Genomic DNA, 19,991 nt, shown 5'->3' with positions numbered 1-19,991 from the left:
AACTACAATACATTTGTATAGCATGTCATACATACAACTGCCAGTCAGACCATTTAAATAACAGATTTAAAATAACAGTATACACAATCATACAGAAGCAGCAATTTTAAAAAGTTACATTAAAACCCACTAAGATAAGAAAGCCATTTTATAAAAGTGCGTTTTTAGTCTTGACTTAAACTGTAACGGTCCCAGCTTCACTGACAATGAAGGCAGAGCATTCTATAATTTCAGATCTCAACAAAAAAAACCCTAGGAATAACCAGCAGCCCTGCATCCTGTGATCTCAGAGTGTGGTATGGAAGATACTGGGTCAGTAACTCCTGCAAATAACTAGGTGTTAAGGCATTCAGGGCCTTGTAAGTGAACAACAAAATCTTAATCAATCGTATAATGTACAGGGAGCCAGTGTAAAGAGGCCAAAACAGGGGTAATATGTTCACTTTTCCTGGATTTAGTCAGAATTCTAGCTGCAGTATAAATTGCTGCAAGCAGGATACCACATGTTTTGGGACACCAGAAAAAAGTGCATTACAAGGCATCAGATACGGAAATAATTGGTCTAAGTTTGGCTATTGGTAAAAAGATACTTTAGTAACTTCCCTAATACAAGTCTCAAATGATAGATCAGGATAACCCCCAAACTCTTCATTTCTAGTTTAAGTTTTGATGAAAGACTGCAAGGGTCAAGCTCATGTAATCCCACATTTCCTTTTAGTTGGTTCTGTGAGCCCACTTGCATAGCCTCAGTTTTATCTGAATTCAACATTAGAAAATTCTATGACATCCATTGCTTGATGTCTGTAAGACAAGTAGCTAATGACACCCTGGCAGAAGAACTTCCCGGCTTTAGGGACACATATAGCTGGGTATCATCAGCATAGCAATGGAAGTTCACTCCGTGTTTGCGGATAATGTCACCTAACGGTAGCATATATCAGGGGCACCTAACTTTGTTTAATGGGGTGGGGGGAGTTTGGCAAAGGTGAAGAAGAACTGCCTAGTGAAGGCAGGCAATTTTTTTTTTTGATAAGCAGCTCTGGGAAACCTTTTTACTGTTCAATGTTTTTCAAGTTACTGTTTTTGTAATAGTAAACAAAATTGGACAGGTGTTCAGCATAAAATACATATTTACTAACTGAGCATTTATTAAGTACAAAAACAAGTAGCACCAAATGGCAGAACCAGTTCCAGTGGCATATCTACACAATGCCTATAATTCCAACATGCAGCTTATTAAAGGGAAGTGCTAAACAAACAATAACATGTAAAACATGTTATACTATGGCTTGTTTATTATAGATATAGATATACTGACATATGTATGTTAACAGTATGTAAACTATTCCTTACTCTGCTTTGTTTTAAATGTAGTGCTGGATGCTAGAGAATGTTTTTCACGTTTTGTCATCAGACAATGCTGAGCTCAGTTATCACAGCAAAACCAGCTGCTATGAGAATTTTGGAAAGTAAACACTCTATTGCAGGGCAATGATTGGTGCAGATAGAATAGGTTGAAACAATAAGCACCTGCCCTCACATTGCAATGCTTAGTGCTAATTGGTTGAAACACTAATTGCCAGCCTTCATACAGTCGATTCATGACAATATTACAGGCAGTGCAGATCAACCACACCCTGTTGATGCGTAAACCGACAGCACTCCCACTTCCCACATCCTTAGGCACCAAAATAAATAAATACATCAAAATGTACCTGCCCAAGACCAATGGAGTCGATGATACAGTACATTATGAGCTACACTGGTAAATATTGAGTCACCCTTTTTATCAATCAGCATTTATTTCTACATTTTTGTACTCATTAAGGGACACAACATACCTAAATGATTATTATAAAACAAATGTAGAGCTGGGATAATTAATCGAGTTACTCGAGGCGTGGCGATTATTTTAATACTCGACGATCTTTTTGGTATTCGAGTAATCGCCTTATATGCATACGGTATATTAGCAGCTATATTCATGCCAGGTGCGTTCTCAAATAATAATTCCGATCAGCTGTTCACTCTGTCTGATCTAGGCAGGAATACTGAACAGCAGACCGCTATTACTGATTTGGTTGAGAGAGTGAAAGCGATATATTAGTAAAAGATGACAAAAAAAAACTTAGGCCTATGTAGAAAAAAAAATGAAGATGAGTTTTTTGTTTTGTGTTTAAAAAAAAACAAAAAAAAAAACCCACACACATATGTCTTCTGGTATCCTGTGACTATCCTTGTTCTCTCTGTTAGACGTATTTCTTCAATAATACCCATGCAACCCTATTCGAAACGTGATTTTGCTAATGTGTCGGTACTTCTTTATTGTTATTTTACAAGCAGCAGCATTGTCGCAATATTGTTTAGAACCTCTATCCTCCTGCTAGAACGTAACAATGTTGTTGTGACGTTAGCAAAGCGCTTTCATTGGGCGAAAAATTTAATGAAACAAAACAGTCTGTAAAACCTTTGTGGCGACGTGTTGAGAGTGGCAAGCGGGAACACAGCAATATGGCGGATGCACATAGCAAGGCTGTTACTAGTACAGAAGAACGGGGAAAGAAAAGGAGTTTGGAAAGTGATGGAAGTGAGAGGCCTGGTGCCAAGAAATTTGCGAGAATCGCCAGACACACAAGCGTTGTGTGGGATTGCTTTGGCCAACCGAACTAACAATTCACAGGTTCAGTGGATAATATGCAAAGGAAAGATGAAATATCACCACAGCTTTGCTGCAACATCTAAAAAGGAGGCACCCAACCGTCTCTCACTTGGCAAGTAATATTATTCATATAAGAAGTAAGTCGATATATACAGTACCATGCTGTTTTTGTCAAATGCAGTTTCTTTTTTATGATAAGAGGAATTACGTGTTCATTTAGCACATGAAAATAAACTATACATTTCGCACTTGCTATTGAATTAAGCAAGTATATTATAATCTGTTATTGTGTAAGTGCTAACACCAAGTATTGGTCTAATCTTAGACTTTTACCAGCACTATCAAACTTGTCAAAAAAAAAAAAACACGCTGCATCAGTCATAGAATTGCTGAATTTGTATCAATCTACAGCACTATTAGTTAATGGCATAATAAACACTATTTACAACTTTACTCCAGATTATTATTTCATTTTCTTTTTTTAAAGCTTGATTCTGGACAGTTAGTGTCTTATTACCTGTATGGAGTCTTAATTATACTTTTATTATATGTTTTTAAAAGCTAAAAAAAACACGTTAATAAAAATAACTAAATCTGCCATGTTTAAATGTCTTTCAAAATTAATTAAATAGCTTCAAAGATACTGAGCCTTTGCAGTGGTGGAAGAACAATATGCATCGCCTTCCTCACCTGGCCAAACTAGCTGAACGGTTTCTCTGTATCCCTGCTACCTCTGCTCCATCTGAAAAGGCCTATTGACTTCTTTAAAGGTTAATGAGTTGACTTTATAAGAATTTTGCTCCACTTGTTCAGCAAACAGCAAAAATTCCAAGTAGGTTGAAGTGACAAGAATTAAGTTTTACAATTGCTTTCCAAAAATTCAGGAGCAAATTTCGTACTGTAGTTATTTATGTGAGAAAGCATTTTCTGATTAATAAAACTGTAAAAAAAAAAAAAAAAAAAAAAGTTATGTGTTGTCCGAGTGAGACTTGCTATTTTAACAGAGTAAGACAACTAAACCAGTACTGGAGATAATGTTACATAATATCATCTACTATAGTGGGGGTGCCTTTTCTGCATTATTAAATGAAAAAAAAAAATTATCGAAATTAACAGATTAATCGATGAATCGAAATTATTAATCGTATTCGTGTCGATTATTTAAATAATCGCTCAGCACACCTCTAAACGAATGTGAGGTTAAATTACTAGTAAGTACAGTTTCGATATGAAAGCTAAATATTAATATCAGCAAAGAACAACTAAGTTATGTTTTTAATGAAAAAATAAATTGTAGCCAGCGTTTTCACTAAAGTAAAATCAGGCTTGTGTGATTATAAAATGCCACTTTTTGATAGATGTACTACTGCTTAATCCAAGTTTGTATATTTTTGCGAGTAATAAATAAAAAATACATGCCTATCTTTAAGTATTAATATTTTGTGCAGTCATCTCTCCTGACCGCCTGCCAAGTTCACATTCACTTAACGTCTTTTCTTACTGTTTTAGCTAATGTCAGCCACGGTACAGACCTTGGGTCAAAACAATATGTTCGAGTAGGGAGAATTTGTTGGACTGTTTATAAATGTGGCCCATCCTCTGAATACTTTTGTTAGTAGCTTATTGATCCCAGAATCACATCAAGCAGCTTCTTGAAGGATCCCAGGGTGTCACCTTCAACAACATTACTGGGGAGTTGGTTCCATACCCCTGGTCCTTGTTTCTTTTCTCAGGTCAAAAAAGTCCCCTGGGTCGACACTGTCAATACCTTTTAGAATTTTGAATGCTTGAATCGGATCGCCACGTGGTCTTCTTTGTTCAAGACTGAATAGATTCAATTCTTTAAGCCTGTCTGCATATGACATTAAACCCGGGATAATTCTGGTCACTCTTCTTTGCACGCTTTCTAGAGCAGCAATATCCTTTTTGTAGCGAGGTGACCACAACTGAACACAATATTCTAGATGAGGTCTTACTAATGCAAAGTAAAGTTTTAACTTTACTTCCCTTGATTTAAATTCAACACTTTTCACTATGTATCCGAGCATCTTGTTGGCCTTTTTTTATAGCTTCCCCACCTTCCCCTGAAGGGGTGTGGAGTGTCACTAAGGGGGGCACGACTAAAGTGGCAGTTCTGTTAAAAAAAAATTAAAAAAATTTAAATAAATGATAGAACATTATAAATAAATACATAAATGACTGTTAATTAGGCCGTTCTTACCTTTCAAATGAGCCGTTGACGATTAATCTAAGTAGGTCTTGTGAACCGGAGAAATTATGTTTGAAGTGGCGAGTGTGTCAGTGAAACTGCAGTGAACAGTGCCGATAAATGTAAAAAAAATGTCCCGTATTAATGTTAATCGTGTATTTTTTCCGAGATTTAACGAAAAAAAAAGTCCAGATTTAGCTAAATACATAAATGTTAACAAACACAGTCTTAAAAGTCGGAGTGTAAGCACAGCTCTGCAGCATACACTGTCAAATCAAACACGTCAATGGGCATGTTAGCTATGCACACCGGACGCGAGCTTGCGAATAATAATTAAAACTATTGATTTAAATGGAGTAATCCACAACACAAGCGAAGCAAGTGGCGTGAATGAAGCGAGGAAATATAGTAATACATTTGTTGTATTTGAATTTTGCTATGCGCTGTTCGCGTCGCAATGGACCAATAACAAATAAGGACAAAGGTAGCGGCTGTCAGACTGTTTCGCTCACGCAGACATTACCACAGAAATAAAAAAAAATCAATGAGAATTTAAATTATTAAAGTCGAAAAATATAATGTTCTTTATGATGCCAGTGTCTGTGGTTATAAAGACAATAAAAAGGACGCACATGTCAAGAAATAGCAGAACAATTGGAAATTGATGGTATGTCTATCTCTCTTTATTTCACCTTAATTGTAGTCAGTGATGGGGACCGCCACACACTGGTTTCGTATTTCTGTAAAATGACGCTTCTTTGTTTTAATAATGTTGACCAATAATAATGATCACATTAGCTCTTTTACAAGCCGGTGGTATTCCCTAAACTGTTTCCTTTTTTTAGTGTGTGGTGTTCCCATGCTCTTCTGTGTTTTATTTATTTTATTTCGTCTCCACAAAAGGAGCAAAAGGAGACAGTCTTTTCTTTTCATGACTAGCTACATTTTTTTGTACTCGTGCTGTATTCGTGTCGTTCGCTTCGCTCCCGATGTGCATACTGTATTTTGTGAAAACCTAAGATTTAATTGCTGAACAATGATGTTTTTCAGATGTATCTGTCAGGAAACTCTTGAAATCGCCAAGTTTAAACAAAACAAACAAAAAAAGAGTTAAGTTACATGTATTTTTTCACAGATTTATTTGTTAGAAATGTTAGCTAAATGTTGACTTGCCAAGTGTAAACAAAATATTTAAATTCACTGATTTATTTATTAGAAACCCAGGTTTAACATGTCAAAATGTTCACTTGAAGTGTAAAAAAAAGATTTCAAGACTGATTTTAAATGTTGAATTTATGATCCGCGTTTGTATTTAGCTAAATCTGGACTTTTTTGTGGTTAAGAAAAAATACGCAATTTAATGAAATCGGGTTGGGGGGGGGGGGGGGACGGGGGGGACTGTTAAAATATAAAGTTATTGTATAACATTTTAATATGGGGGTGCAACGACAAAATGCATGCTAAAAAAGTGGGGTGGCATTTAAAAACTTGCAACACTGGTCTAGATGAAGACATTTCTAAGTCAATATAAACTCCTAGGTCTTTTTCATAGATTCCTTCTTCAATTTCAGATCTCCCATATAATATTTATAATGGGCATTTTTATTGCCTGCGTGCAGTACCTTACGCTTTTGCCATGTGTCTGCCCAGTTCTGAATGCTGTCTAGATCATTTTGAATTACCTTTGCTGCTGCAACAGTGTTTGCCACTCCTCCTACTTTTGTGTCACCTACAAAATTTTTGTGTCACCTACAGGAGGCTGTGTAGCCCAGTGGTTAAAGAAAAGGGCTTGTAACTAGGAGATCCCCGGTTCAAATCCCACCTCAGCCACTGACTCATTGTGTGACCCTGAGCAAGTCACTTAACCTCCTTGTGCTCCGTCTTTCGGGTGAGACGTAATTGTAAGTGACTCTGCAGCTGATGCATAGTTCACCCACCCTAGTCTCTGTAAGTCGCCTTGGATAAAGGCGTCTGCTAAGTAAACAAATAATAAAATTAACAAGTTTGCTTACTATACTAGAATCCAAGTCATTAATGTAGATTAGGAACAGCAGAGGACCTAATACTGATCCCTGTGGTACTCTACTGGTTACCTCGCTCCATTTTGAGGTTTCTCCTCTTATCAGTACTTTCTGTTTTCTACATGTTAAACACTCCCTAATCCATGTGCATGCATTTCCATGAATCACTACTGCTGTTAGTTTGAGAATAAATCTTTTATGCGGGACTTTGTCAAAAGCTTTGTGGAAATCTAAATAAACCATGTTATATGCTTTGCAGTTATCCATTGTCAATGTTGCATCCTCAAAAAAGTCAAGCAGGTTAGTTAGACATGATCTCCTTTTCCTAAAACCATGCTGACTGTCTCCCAGGATACTGTTACCATATAGGTAATTTTCCATTTTGGATCTTATTATAGTTTCCATAAGTTTACTGATCTGTAGTTACCTGGTTCGGTTTTGTCTCCCTTTTCTCAAGTCTGCTGGTACAACCCCTGTGTCAAGAGACTGTTGCATGATCTTGGTTAGCGGTTTGTAAATAACTTCTTTCATTTCTTTGAGTACTATTGGGAGGATCTCATTCGGCCCAGGGGATTTGTTTATTTAAGAGCTCCTAGTCCCTTTAACACTTCTGCCTCTGTTATACTAAAGTTATTTAAAATTGGATAGGAACAGGTCGACATATGGGGCATGTTGCCCGTATCCTCCTTTGTAAAAACTTGAGAAAAGTAATAATTTAATATATTTGCTATTTTTTTCTATCTCTTTGACATTTTACCTCCTCTTTCAATGTTCTCTTGCTGTTATAATATTGGAAAAACTTTTGGGAATTGGTTTTAGCCCCCTTAGCAATGCTCATTTCTATCTCTCTCTTGGCCTTTCTAACTTCCTTTTTGACTTGTGTTTGCAGTTCCAAGTACTCTTTCTGTGTACATTGTTCTTGGTCCCTTTAAAACGCTCTGTAAAGTGCCTTTTTTCTATGAATATGTTTTTAATTGGTTTATTAAACCACTTTGGCAATTTTGTTTTAGATTTAGATTTTCTATTTCTATATTTTATTTTAAAGATTTTACAGCAAACTAATGCCAAACACAAGAAGGTATAGTTCATAAATAATGAACGAAAAAAGTGGAGGGGCAAATGCCCCTTCTGCCCCATATATAACGAAAACAACAAGGGACCTAGAATGGAAGCATGTGGAACACTACAGGCAACTTCTGATAATGCCGATTTTACCTCCCCTATAGAGATGAACTGAAACCAATCAAAGATAGTATTTGAACCAGGATAGGACAAGGCCAGACAGTCCTACTGTGCTTTCAAGACGATTCAGTGGGATGGAATGGTCTACAGTATCAAAGGCAGCACTTAGATCAAGAAGAATTAAAACTGATGGAAAGCCAGAGTCAGAGCTTATAAGCAGATCATTCACAACTCTGACATGGGCCGTCTCGGTGCTATGTAAAGCAAGAAAGCTAGACTGAAACTTCTCAAACATACCAATAAGAGTTAGAAATGTCTGTAATTGAATTGCAACTCTCTCAATAACCTTATCTAAGAATGGTAGGTTGGAGATTGGCCTATAGTTATTGAGGACCTAGGGTCCAAATTGTGTTTCTTAAGCTTTACCACAGCTACCTTAAGTGCTGAGGGAACTATAATCGGAAAGTGAACCATTTATACTTTAAATGTGGGTATTAATAACACCAAGAACACCTTTTAGTAGTTTTGTAGGAATAGGACCAAGAGAGCATGTAGTAGCTCTCATATGTTGAATTACCTCTGTCAGTTCCTGTAAGGTAATCAAAGAAAAAGCCCACTAGTAGCCTTAATAGGTGTAGGTGTAGTTCTCTTCTCTGTTGATAAAGGTCGAAAAAAATCCTTTGAAAAATAAATGGTTTCTGTCTGTGATTGTATCAAGAATAGTTTTGCGGGATGTTTGTGTGAAAATGTTTAAAAAAAAATATTTTTCTCTTGTGAGATTGTGAACAATGTCAGATTTTACTTTTGCTTTTCTGGTTGCTACGAATTTAAATTGCTGTTGTATGGGACTGGGATTATCCTGTGTTATGAAGAAGAAAATACTTAAAATGGTGGAATATATATATATATTTTTTATTATTACTTGGGGTGGGAATTTCGAATAGTTTCCCCATTCAGATACATGGGGTCCAACATTTTCGGGTATTCGATTACCTGAACGACAGTCCCTGCTCTTACACTCCCAAGTCAAATACATATGTGTACTACAAGCAGACAGCAAAATACTGTAAGTCGGTAAAGTTAAGTTTACTCTTCGGAGGAGCCAGTGTCATAACCAATACTACCTCCCCGTACGATATTGCCCCCTGGAGGCATTATAACATAGAATAAACCCGTCCGATCCTGCCTCCCCGTACAATATTGCCGCCGGAGGCATTATAATGTATTTATTATTATTTTTGTAGTAGGTTTTATTTTTTTTAATGTGAAAAGGGCAAAGTCAATGTGAATAGATTAACCAGTTCCACAGTTTTTACAGTGTTTTCCAGTGTTTATTGTCTGTCCACTGATTTGATTTCTTTTGTATCGGGGTGTTTTTATCAGGTTTTATCGGTTAAAACCGAAAATCAGATGCCCTAATTATTTATTTGTATCACGACTGAACCTTTTGAAAACAGCTATTTCTATTTCTCTTTGTATTGTAGATATTGTTGTTTACTTCAACAATTAAAGATCCTGGCTGATGAGAAGTTTGCTGATTTAGTTCGGGCTTGTTGCCGACTTCTTGTAGGGCTGATGGTTTGTAGGTCTGATAAAGTTGTCGTTTATCTACAGTTTGCAGGAAATAAAGAATATGTTCAACGGCAGTCTGAAGTATTTTGTTTAACAATGTTTAGTTTTGGAGAAAGTGAGCCTTTGTTTTCAACAGATTACTTGGGTACACGGCATTGTGTGTACAAAAGTTTTAAAAAAATAAAATGTTAGTGTGCACAAGCCCACTTTTTTTGTTTAAAAAATAAATTAGCAAGTGCTGTGTGTATATGAAGAAAAAAAGGGAAGCTGCACACTCAAACATACTCCTAAACTTTTACAAAATTTACTGAGAAAGAAACCAACGTTTCAGCTGCAAAGCCTTCACCAGTGTATAGAAAGCCACTAATAGTGTTTTTTTTTTGTAGACAAAGTTGCAGATGTTGACAATCAACAAATTAAGAAATCACAATCAATCTACATAATTGATAGTTGTAGAAATACATAATAGATTGGAACAGTTATTAATTAAAAATAAGTATAGAATCAATTGAATAATGTTGTGTAATTCATCAATAATAATCATGCACAATACTAGTCATAATAATTAATTAAAGGAATAGTCTAAGATCAAAATCAATATTCATACCATTAGGAATAAGTTTTTAGATTATGAATCCAGAAAGCTTCTCTTTCTAAGAAAAAAGTATCAAAAATCACCACCCCTCCTTTAAAATACACTTTTCCTATATCAAATTATCTAAGAGATGAAATCGAATGTTTGGCGTCTATAAAATGTTAGTGTGCACAAGCCCACTTTTTTTGTTTAAAAAATAAATTACAAATGCTGTGTGTATATGAAGATCACAACCAGGAGTTTACAGTAACATACAACCTGTGTTCAGAATTACAATAGCCAATTTGCAGGTAGAAAGCAAGTGTTGTTGTGCATGTATGTGTGTGTCAAATGGGAAGGCACTAAAATTTCAACAGTGAAGACATACAGTAAAAGCCTGCTTTACACACTCGAAACAGCAGGCTAACCAAATGTATGTACACGAAATACGCATAACATATTTCTATATATTTTTCATTTTGACATTCTAAAACTAGTAAAACAGACGAAATTCAACATGAAACGTATTTGTAGATTTGACTGCTACGATTTCCAACACACAAGTCATTCATAACATTTGCAGGTACAGTGACCTACAGTGGAAATGCTTCTGGTGAATAAGGGCATAACCTGAGGTGAAACATACTCACTGTATGTAAAGACACTAAAGTTAAAGTTTTTTTTGTTTGAAAAACTAAAAAGAGGTCCGAACAGGGTATTTTGCAGCAGTATAAAATGTCAATATTTTTTTTCTAACTAGTTTTTTTTTTTCTTTTGCCAGTGTACCATACTGTCAGTTTTTTTCTTACCGGTATCCATACCGGCGTATACCGCCCCACTTTAACCACTAGTCACGTGTTCAATCAAGACTCATATTGATATTGTAGTACACAAGTGAGCTACAAAGTAGGAATTGCAGCTCGGCTGTGCTATTTATATAGTATTTTTGTGAAATTATATTAATAGAACTAGAATATTCGTGTTTCATGTTTATTATTTCGTTTCAGTTTTGTTCTAGTTTTTAAACATTTTCCAGTTTCTATCACGATTTTGTTATGGAAAATGTTTATTTTTTCATTTTCGTTAACTGAAAAAACACTGCATGCAACCGATATACAGTGCCTTGCGAAAGTATTCAGCCCCCTTGAACTTTGCGACCTTTTGCCACATTTCAGGCTTCAAACATAAAGATATGAAACTGTAATTTTTTGTGAAGAATCAACAACAAGTGGGACACAATCATGAAGTGGAATGAAATTTATTGGATATTTCAAACTTTTTTAACAAATAAAAAACTGAAAAATTGGGTGTGCAAAATTATTCAGCCCCTTTACTTTCAGTGCAGCAAACTCTCTCCAGAAGTTCAGTGAGGATCTCTGAATGATCCAATGTTGACCTAAATGACTAATGATGATAAATAGAATCCACCTGTGTGTAATCAAGTCTCCGTATAAATGCACCTGCACTGTGATAGTCTCAGAGGTCCGTTTAAAGCGCAGAGAGCATCATGAAGAACAAGGAACACACCAGGCAGGTCCGAGATACTGTTGTGGAGAAGTTTAAAGCCGGATTTGGATACAAAAAGATTTCCCAAGCTTTAAACATCCCAAGGAGCACTGTGCAAGCGATAATATTGAAATGGAAGGAGTATCAGACCACTGCAAATCTACCAAGACCTGGCCGTCCCTCTAAACTTTCAGCTCATACAAGGAGAAGACTGATCAGAGATGCAGCCAAGAGGCCCATGATCACTCTGGATGAACTGCAGAGATCTACAGCTGAGGTGGGAGACTCTGTCCATAGGACAACAATCAGTCGTATACTGCACAAATCTGGCCTTTATGGAAGAGTGGCAAGAAGAAAGCCATTTCTTAAAGATATCCATAAAAAGTGTCGTTTACAGTTTGCCACAAGCCACCTGGGAGACACACCAAACATGTGGAAGAAGGTGCTCTGGTCAGATGAAACCAAAATCGAACTTTTTGGCAACAATGCAAAACGTTATGTTTGGCGTAAAAGCAACACAGCTCATCACCCTGAACACACCATCCCCACTGTCAAACATGGTGGTGGCAGCATCATGGTTTGGGCCTGCTTTTCTTCAGCAGGGACAGGGAAGATGGTTAAAATTGATGGGAAGATGGATGGAGCCAAATACAGGACCATTCTGGAAGAAAACCTGATGGAGTCTGCAAAAGACCTGAGACTGGGACGGAGATTTGTCTTCCAACAAGACAATGATCCAAAACATAAAGCAAAATCCAGGTGTTAGAATGGCCAAGTCAAAGTCCAGACCTGAATCCAATCGAGAATCTGTGGAAAGAACTGAAAACTGCTGTTCACAAATGCTCTCCATCCAACCTCACTGAGCTCGAGCTGTTTTGCAAGGAGGAATGGGCAAAAATTTCAGTCTCTCGATGTGCAAAACTGATAGAGACATACCCCAAGCGACTTACAGCTGTAATCGCAGCAAAAGGTGGCGCTACAAAGTATTAACTTAAGGGGGCTGAATAATTTTGCACGCCCAATTTTTCAGTTTTTTATTTGTTAAAAAAGTTTGAAATATCCAATAAATTTCGTTCCACTTAGTTAAAGAGTTCACTTTATATTCTGAAAATGATGATACTCAAAGCACAGAAGAAATCAAAACACAGTAACAGTGGTAGTCAATAGCAATGTTAACGACTGTAGGAGATGCTCACAGATAAAAAAAACATAAAGTACAGTACATATACATTCCATACTATTTACCAAATTTACAGTAATTATTCCATAATTAATACCTTGATAAATTCTATTTATGTTTTTTTAAATCTTGATAGATTGCAGATTTAACATCCCAGGTAAAATATCAAACTTAAAATTGGTTTTGCATCTAGAAACGACATTTGTTATTGTGTGTGTGTTCGTGTTTTTATCAATGACAAAACCAAACAAACATTGTATTCACTGTCATTGATTTGTGCATGTTCTATGGTCCAGCAGGATAAAAAGGAGTACAATACATGACCTCGAACAGGGAAAAAAATTGATTTTTATCATAAACATTATGCATACAGTCAAATTCATTTTGGTATGAAGACTACACGATTTAAAAACAACTTTTTGCCTAACATGTTTAGATATACGTAGAGTACAGTACCTAAATGAGCAACTACTGTATTATTTTCCACCCAGTGATTTTCCTTAAAGTATACCTTACATTATACTGGTAGTAATAGTACCTGAAACCCCTGATCTCCAGCAGATGGCAGCAGAAGTCTTAACGACAGAAGTAACATTGCAGTTGCAGGTCTGTGTGCAAACATGATCTTTTCAAATTCATTCTTACCGTATACAAGGTAATTACATATTGTAAGCTTCCTGTGTACTTTGTCAGGAAGGCACACAACTTTGTTTCAGCAAAACAAAGTACACAAGTTTAAAAAAAAGTAAAGTAAAGTGCAAAGAAGAAATAAAAAAATGAGACACTGCAATCTTGTTCGTTACTGAAAAGTCGACTGCATGAGCATGAACAAATAAATCATTATTTGTATCATTTGATCAAAATTAAAATGCAACTCTCTGGAAGAACCTATTATAGCTTGCTTTGTAAAATGTTCCGACAGGTTCAACTTAGTAACGTTTAAGAACCTACAGTAGAATGTGAATATTTTATTCTTGCATTGTTAGAAGATCTCTAAAGAAACATGGTGAATAGGACGTTAACACTACAGCCCTATATTTGCTGCAGTACTGATTGAATCCAGGTCTAAGTCATTTATACCTGAATGCAGAATTTGCTGAACACAAAAGTGTAATCTCACAGATGTCTTGAATACAAACGGTTTGAATACTGTCCACTTATAGGTTGGTATAGCAAAACCAAGCCCATTTGTACTTGAAATTAAGTTGCCAGGAAACACCAGAGTTGCATTGTATCGTAAGACAATATGGTAATCCAGTATGCGATTTCTTTTTTTTTTTACAACAATGTAACTTGTGCAATGATACTTTACTTGCTTCTATTTTTAATCTCATAATACTGATTCAAGTCTTATATATAAACATGATTAAACATACAAGACATCTTTTTAGTCAAACAGTACATACTGTTTAACTACTGTACACATGCTAAATTATTATTTGTTATGGCATTTCTGCAATGGAAGCGGTTGCTCTTTTACATTAAGCACGTCGGCCACTTGTCCTCGGTTTTAGTTTTACTGCCCTGAAGCATGAATACTGAGTTGCAACTGAAGCCAGGGCCAAAGCGACTGACTTAACCCATTGCGGTCCTATGTCGGACCTGGTCCGACATTGCAATTTTCCCTTTCCGGTCCAATGTCAGACCCTGTCCGACATCATCAAAAAGACGAAAAAAACAGGTATCTTGTTATTTTTTCTCCGGAAAAAGCCAAGAAAACCATTCAATGGCCGAGTGAGACCAATAGGAGCCGAGAGAAGCCAAAAAAATATATAAAAAATGGGGGTAACTCATGAATACAGATAGCCCCGACACCACATAGATAACACGGGCATTAACAAACAAGATAGCTGCTTCTGCATCCAGTGCTCAAAGAATATCACAGACATTTGCAGAGCTTTTTTTAGATGTATAGTAATAAAATAATGACTTGGATCACATAATTGAGGAGTTTGGTGATAAAACGAATGATCAGGAGATGATTTATCGCTATGTACTATTAAGACGTATGTGAAAAATATAGCGAACAAGGGGTGGGGCGGGGCTGGAGATGCAGTACTGCGTGAGTGTCCTGTTGATATGCAGTGCCTTTTAAACCTGTTTTACTGTGAAAAAAAAAATACTTTTAAACAGCGCATCTAAAATAAACTGTGCGTGTGAAAATAAATTGGACCTGACGCGCTGAATAAATGGACCGCAAAGTGTTAATACAAGCCAGAAAGACCTTTAAAAAAATACACCTACACTTTCAATTTGATTTTTTTTTTATATATACACTACCGGTCAAAAGTTTTAGAACACCTCCATTTTCCCAGTTTTTATTGAAATTTACGCAGTTTAATGTCTCAATGTACTCTGAAATTAAAGCATAGAACAAGTAAACAATTGGAGATAAAAAAGAAATCATGGAATCGTTTGTTTAACAAAATTTAATCTAAATTTTTTACTCATCAAAGTAGCCACCTTTTGCAGATATAACAGCCGAACACACTCGTGGCATTCTTTCTACAATGGAAATCAAATATTGTTCGGAAAGTTCTTCCCAACACTGTTCCCACAAATGTGTTGCACTTGTAGGTTGCTTTGCTTTCACCCTTCTGTCCAGTTCATCCCAAACCAGCTCGATGGGGTTTAAGTCTGGAATCTGTGCTGGCCATTCCATGATTTGAAGCCTACCGTCTTGTTCTTTTCTTCTAAGGTAGTTCTGACATAGCCTGGAGGTATGTTTTGGGTCATTATCTTGCTGTAGGATGAACCCCTGACCAACTAGGCGTATACCAGAGGGTATTGCATGGCGCTGCAAAATGCTGTGGTAGCAGTTTTGGTTCAGGGTGCCACTCACTCTGTGCAAGTCGCAGACTCTGGATCCAGCAAAAGAGCCCCAGACCATCACGCTTCCTCCTCCATGTTTGACAGTTGGTGTCACACACCGAGGAACCATCCTTTCGCCTACTGTCAAACCTGCAGCTCGAAGTCTTCTCTTCACAGTTGAAACTGAGACTTGCTTACTTCGACCAGTGTTAAGCTGTGCTTGAAGCTGTTGTCCTGTGAGCCACCTATCACGCAAGCTGTTGACTCTCAGAAACTTGTCTTCTGATTCTGTTGTGGCTTTGGGTCTGCCAGACCTCTTCCTGTCAGAGTTTCCTCCAGTTTCCAAGTGCCTTTTGATGGTGTAGGAAACTGTTCTCACTGACACCTTGGCTTTCTTTGCAATTTCTCTAAAGGAAAGACTTACACTTAAGGATTATAATGGTCTGTCTGTCTTCCTTTGTTAATTGCCTTTTTCTCGCCATTATGAGAGCAGTATACTACTTCCTGCAGTACAATACTGTCCAAATAATGCTTAAGAGGGTGTAGTAACACAGTCTGTTCCAACACTGCTTTTATACAGATAGAGGATTTGTAAGTAATCAACAAAAGTTGGGACACCTGTAGGAATTGTTAGCATCAACTTTCAAGGCTTAATTTACTTCCATTGCTGCAGAACAGCTGTAAGTTGTTAACCCATTACTTGTTCCCTGAAAAAGGCCTTTTTGTATAACTCATTAATGTACATTAATTTTCAGTTTTTGGTCACCTCTGGCAGTTTACCGCTTACCTTTGTACCATTTCAGGTTATTCACTGGACTTGAACTGCTTAAATTTCAATAAAAACTGGAAAAATGGGGGTGTTCTAAAACTTTTGACCGGTAGTGTGTATATATATATATATATATATATATATATATATATATATATATATATATATATATATATACACACACACACACACACACACACACACTCACACATACAGCTATGGCCAAAAGTTTTGCATGACCCTATAGAATGAACACATTTTGCTTCATAAAGTTGAATGAAATCAGAATAATGTTACATTAACATATTGAATTACATACCGCTTTGTAGCCTTCCATATACGTCTCTCTGACTTCAAATCTATTGTAAGGCTAATTTAAAATGTTTGCTTTTGTCCCATAAGGTTTTAAATGTCCTTGCTTCATCATTTTGGTCTTTTTTTTAACTGTACATTCCCCATCACACCCAGTGTTCTGGTGACTAAGGGTTATTGTCGGAACAGAGCTGGATTGTGTACCCAGTGCAACACATCTATCATATAAAATATACATAAAGGTATTTCAGCTTGACTGGTTCACTAAATTCTTCAAGACACACAAAAGCTTCCCTGTAACCCCACCTCACCTCAACAAATGCATAACATATTTCAATACACTGTATTGCCTTTTGGCCTACATGGAGCAGCAGCCACGTTCCAAAGAATGCTGGACCAGACCTCACAAGGAGTATGCGGCTGCCTATTTAGACGATGTGGTGGTCCATAGTGAAGACTGGGATACCCACCTACCCAAAGTTTAGGCAGTACTAAGTGATATCAAGGCTGCAGGCTTAACTGCTTACCCAGCTAAGTGCACTATTGGGCTAGAGGAAGCCAAATATTTGGGCTATATTATTGGTAGAGGAATTATTAAACCTCAGATCGCAAATTAGAGGCTATTCAGAATTTGCCCCAACCAATTAATAAACAGGTAAGGGCATTTCTTGGCATAGCTGGGTATTACAGGCGGTTTATTGCAGATTTTGCAACAATTGCAGCACCTGTGACTGACTTGACACGAGCCAGAGGACCATTTATGGTAAAATGGTCCGAGGAAGCAGATGGGGCCTTTCAGAATTTGAAAAATGCCCTGTGTGCACAGCCAGTTCTAATGACACCTGATTTTTCAAAGGTCTAAGGTTGGTTTGGGAGCTGTGCTCTCCCAAGAGGTCCGGGGTGAGGAACATCCCATAGTCTTTGAGTAGGAAACTGAACCCTCGTGAGAAAAACTATGCCACAGTTGAAAGAGTGCCTGGCAATTAAATGGGCACTTGAAACATTAAAGTACTACTTGCTAGGAAGACAGTTTAAACCAGTTAGAGACCATGCCCCCCTAACCTGGATGAAGCAAAATAAGGAAAGAAATGCCAGGGTGACCCGGTGGTTTTTAGCGTTACAACCTTTTGATTTTATCATTGAACATCGAGCTGGTAAGAAACTGGGAATGCAGATGGGCTCTCCCGAACACACCGTTTTTTTTTTGGAGGTAGCTCGTCCTGTTAGGTCGGAGCTGAGGGGGAGGATGTGTGGTAAAATAGTAAAGTAGTAGAGGGGAGATACATTTGTGCAAGATTCCAGGATGGTACTTTTCCCCTTTAACTGGAGGCAGAGGAAAATGTAGTCCTGGGGACCTACTTAAAGACCAGGACTACATTTACCAGCAAGCACTGTACCAAGAGGCAGGTGAAGCACCTGGGTCTGATGAGCCCCTGGATAAAAGCAAGGAAAACCCTGGGTATTGTCTGTGCTTAGGCTAAGGCCTCATGGTGGAAAGGACTGAGACTCTGTGAACTAGGTATTCTTTATATTTGGATTAAGTTTGAGTTGAAAGTGCAAGTGGGGAGTTATATGTTTTGCCAGTGGTAAGCAGCCTAGCTGTCCAGTATATATTTTAGGGAAACTACAACTGTTTAGTTTAGGCTCGGATACGAGCTAGGTTTTTATTTTGGTTTTTTTGTGCTCTATTTTGTGAAAACCCTGCAAATAATAAAATATCCAGGTACTGTCCTGGTTTAAACTATTCCTGGGTGTAAATCTACTGTTTTAAGCACAAAGTAGACAGTGAACGAGTCCTGACTTAACATGTATATATTATATATATATTAGAAAAACAAATAGGCTAATAAATACTGTACAACCCACTCCCTCATTTTATCGGGGGCGTCAGGGTCCAATATAAATCCTCTACGCAACCCGCTTTCTCATTTTTTGTACAAAAAGCAGCACACTGTTTTAATTCTTACTGTGGAGGGTAATTGCTTCTCATCAACTTAAGTCTCCAATTAATTTCATAAATCTTCCTCTACTTTCTCAAATGCCCAAACCGCTGCATTGAAAGAATCTGTTCCCATTACATAGAGGCTTGTTGCTAGGGAGCTGACGTCACTGCCCTGTGACTTTTGCTAGTGCATTGCTTAAAAAAACACTTCAGCAAGTAGATATTTAATTTGCTTTGTGTTATTGTGCAATACGTGTGTATATGATAACAGTACGATATTAATGCTTTGTTTTTAATTGTTCTGTATATTTTAGTTTGTGATGTGTAGTACAAAATAAAACGACCAGTAATTCTAAGTGAAATTTGCCATGCAAAGTGCAGCTAAGGCATGTGCAGTTAGACTGTAAAAAATGGGGAACCAACTCCAGGACTGCGATATATCCAAATCTGCAGTATAGCGAGGGGCGATATGACATATATATATACACACACACATACACACACACACTTCAGACCTGCAGCACTAAAAGGCATTTCACATTTAAACAACAAGAAACAGAAAATAAACCTGTATCATAAAACACAAAGCCATCCAAATAATAAAACACCAATAAATAGTAGTCTGAAATAACTTTATACTGTAAATGTATATTTATACATTATAGATTTCAAAATGCTTACTGTTAGGTGATACTGCCTCCAGATCTCCGGGCAAGCCTAGGTACAGAGAAAAAAATATTAAATATATACATAAATTATTTTATTATTATTTAGAACATAAGAAAGTTTACAAACGAGAGGAGGCCATTCAGCCCATCTTGCTCGTTTGGTTGTTAGTAGCTTATTCATCCCAGAATCTCATCAAGCAGCTTCTTGAAGGATCCCAGGGTGTCACCTTCAACAACATTATTGGGGAGTTGGTTCCAGACCCTCACAATTGTCTGTGTAAAAAAGTGCCTCCTATTTTCTGTTCTGAATGCCCCTTTATCTAATCTCCATTTATGACCCCTGGTCCTTTTTTCAAGTCAAAGAAGTCCCCCGGGTTGACACTGTCTATACCTTTTAGGATTTTGAATGCTTGAATCAGATCGCCGCGTAGTCTTCTTTGTTCAAGACTGAATAGATTCAATTATTTTCGCCTGTCTGCATACGACATGCCTTTTAAACCTGGGATAATTCTGGTTGCTCTTCTTTGCACTCTTTCTAGAGCAGCAATATCCTTTTTGTAACGTGTTGACCAGAACTGAACACAGT

At 37.1% G+C, this 19,991-nt stretch overlaps 1 protein-coding gene across 1 annotated transcript in view; it reads right to left on the bottom strand.

Moving 5' to 3' along the window:
- The window catches only part of zcchc7 (zinc finger, CCHC domain containing 7), a 79,676-nt gene that overhangs the window by 32,374 nt on the left and 27,311 nt on the right, over positions 1–19,991 (bottom strand). The window contains exon 6 of the mRNA XM_034013789.3: positions 19,419–19,454. Within this exon, the coding sequence (XP_033869680.3) occupies positions 19,419–19,454 (36 nt within the window). The remainder of the gene's footprint in view (positions 1–19,418; positions 19,455–19,991) is intronic.

The sequence above is a fragment of the Acipenser ruthenus genome, chromosome 2 (genome assembly GCF_902713425.1).
Source record: "Acipenser ruthenus chromosome 2, fAciRut3.2 maternal haplotype, whole genome shotgun sequence".
Classification (NCBI taxonomy): domain Eukaryota; kingdom Metazoa; phylum Chordata; class Actinopteri; order Acipenseriformes; family Acipenseridae; genus Acipenser; species Acipenser ruthenus.
Note: the sequence above shows the minus strand (reverse complement) of the source record. Positions and strands in the feature narration are given on the sequence as shown.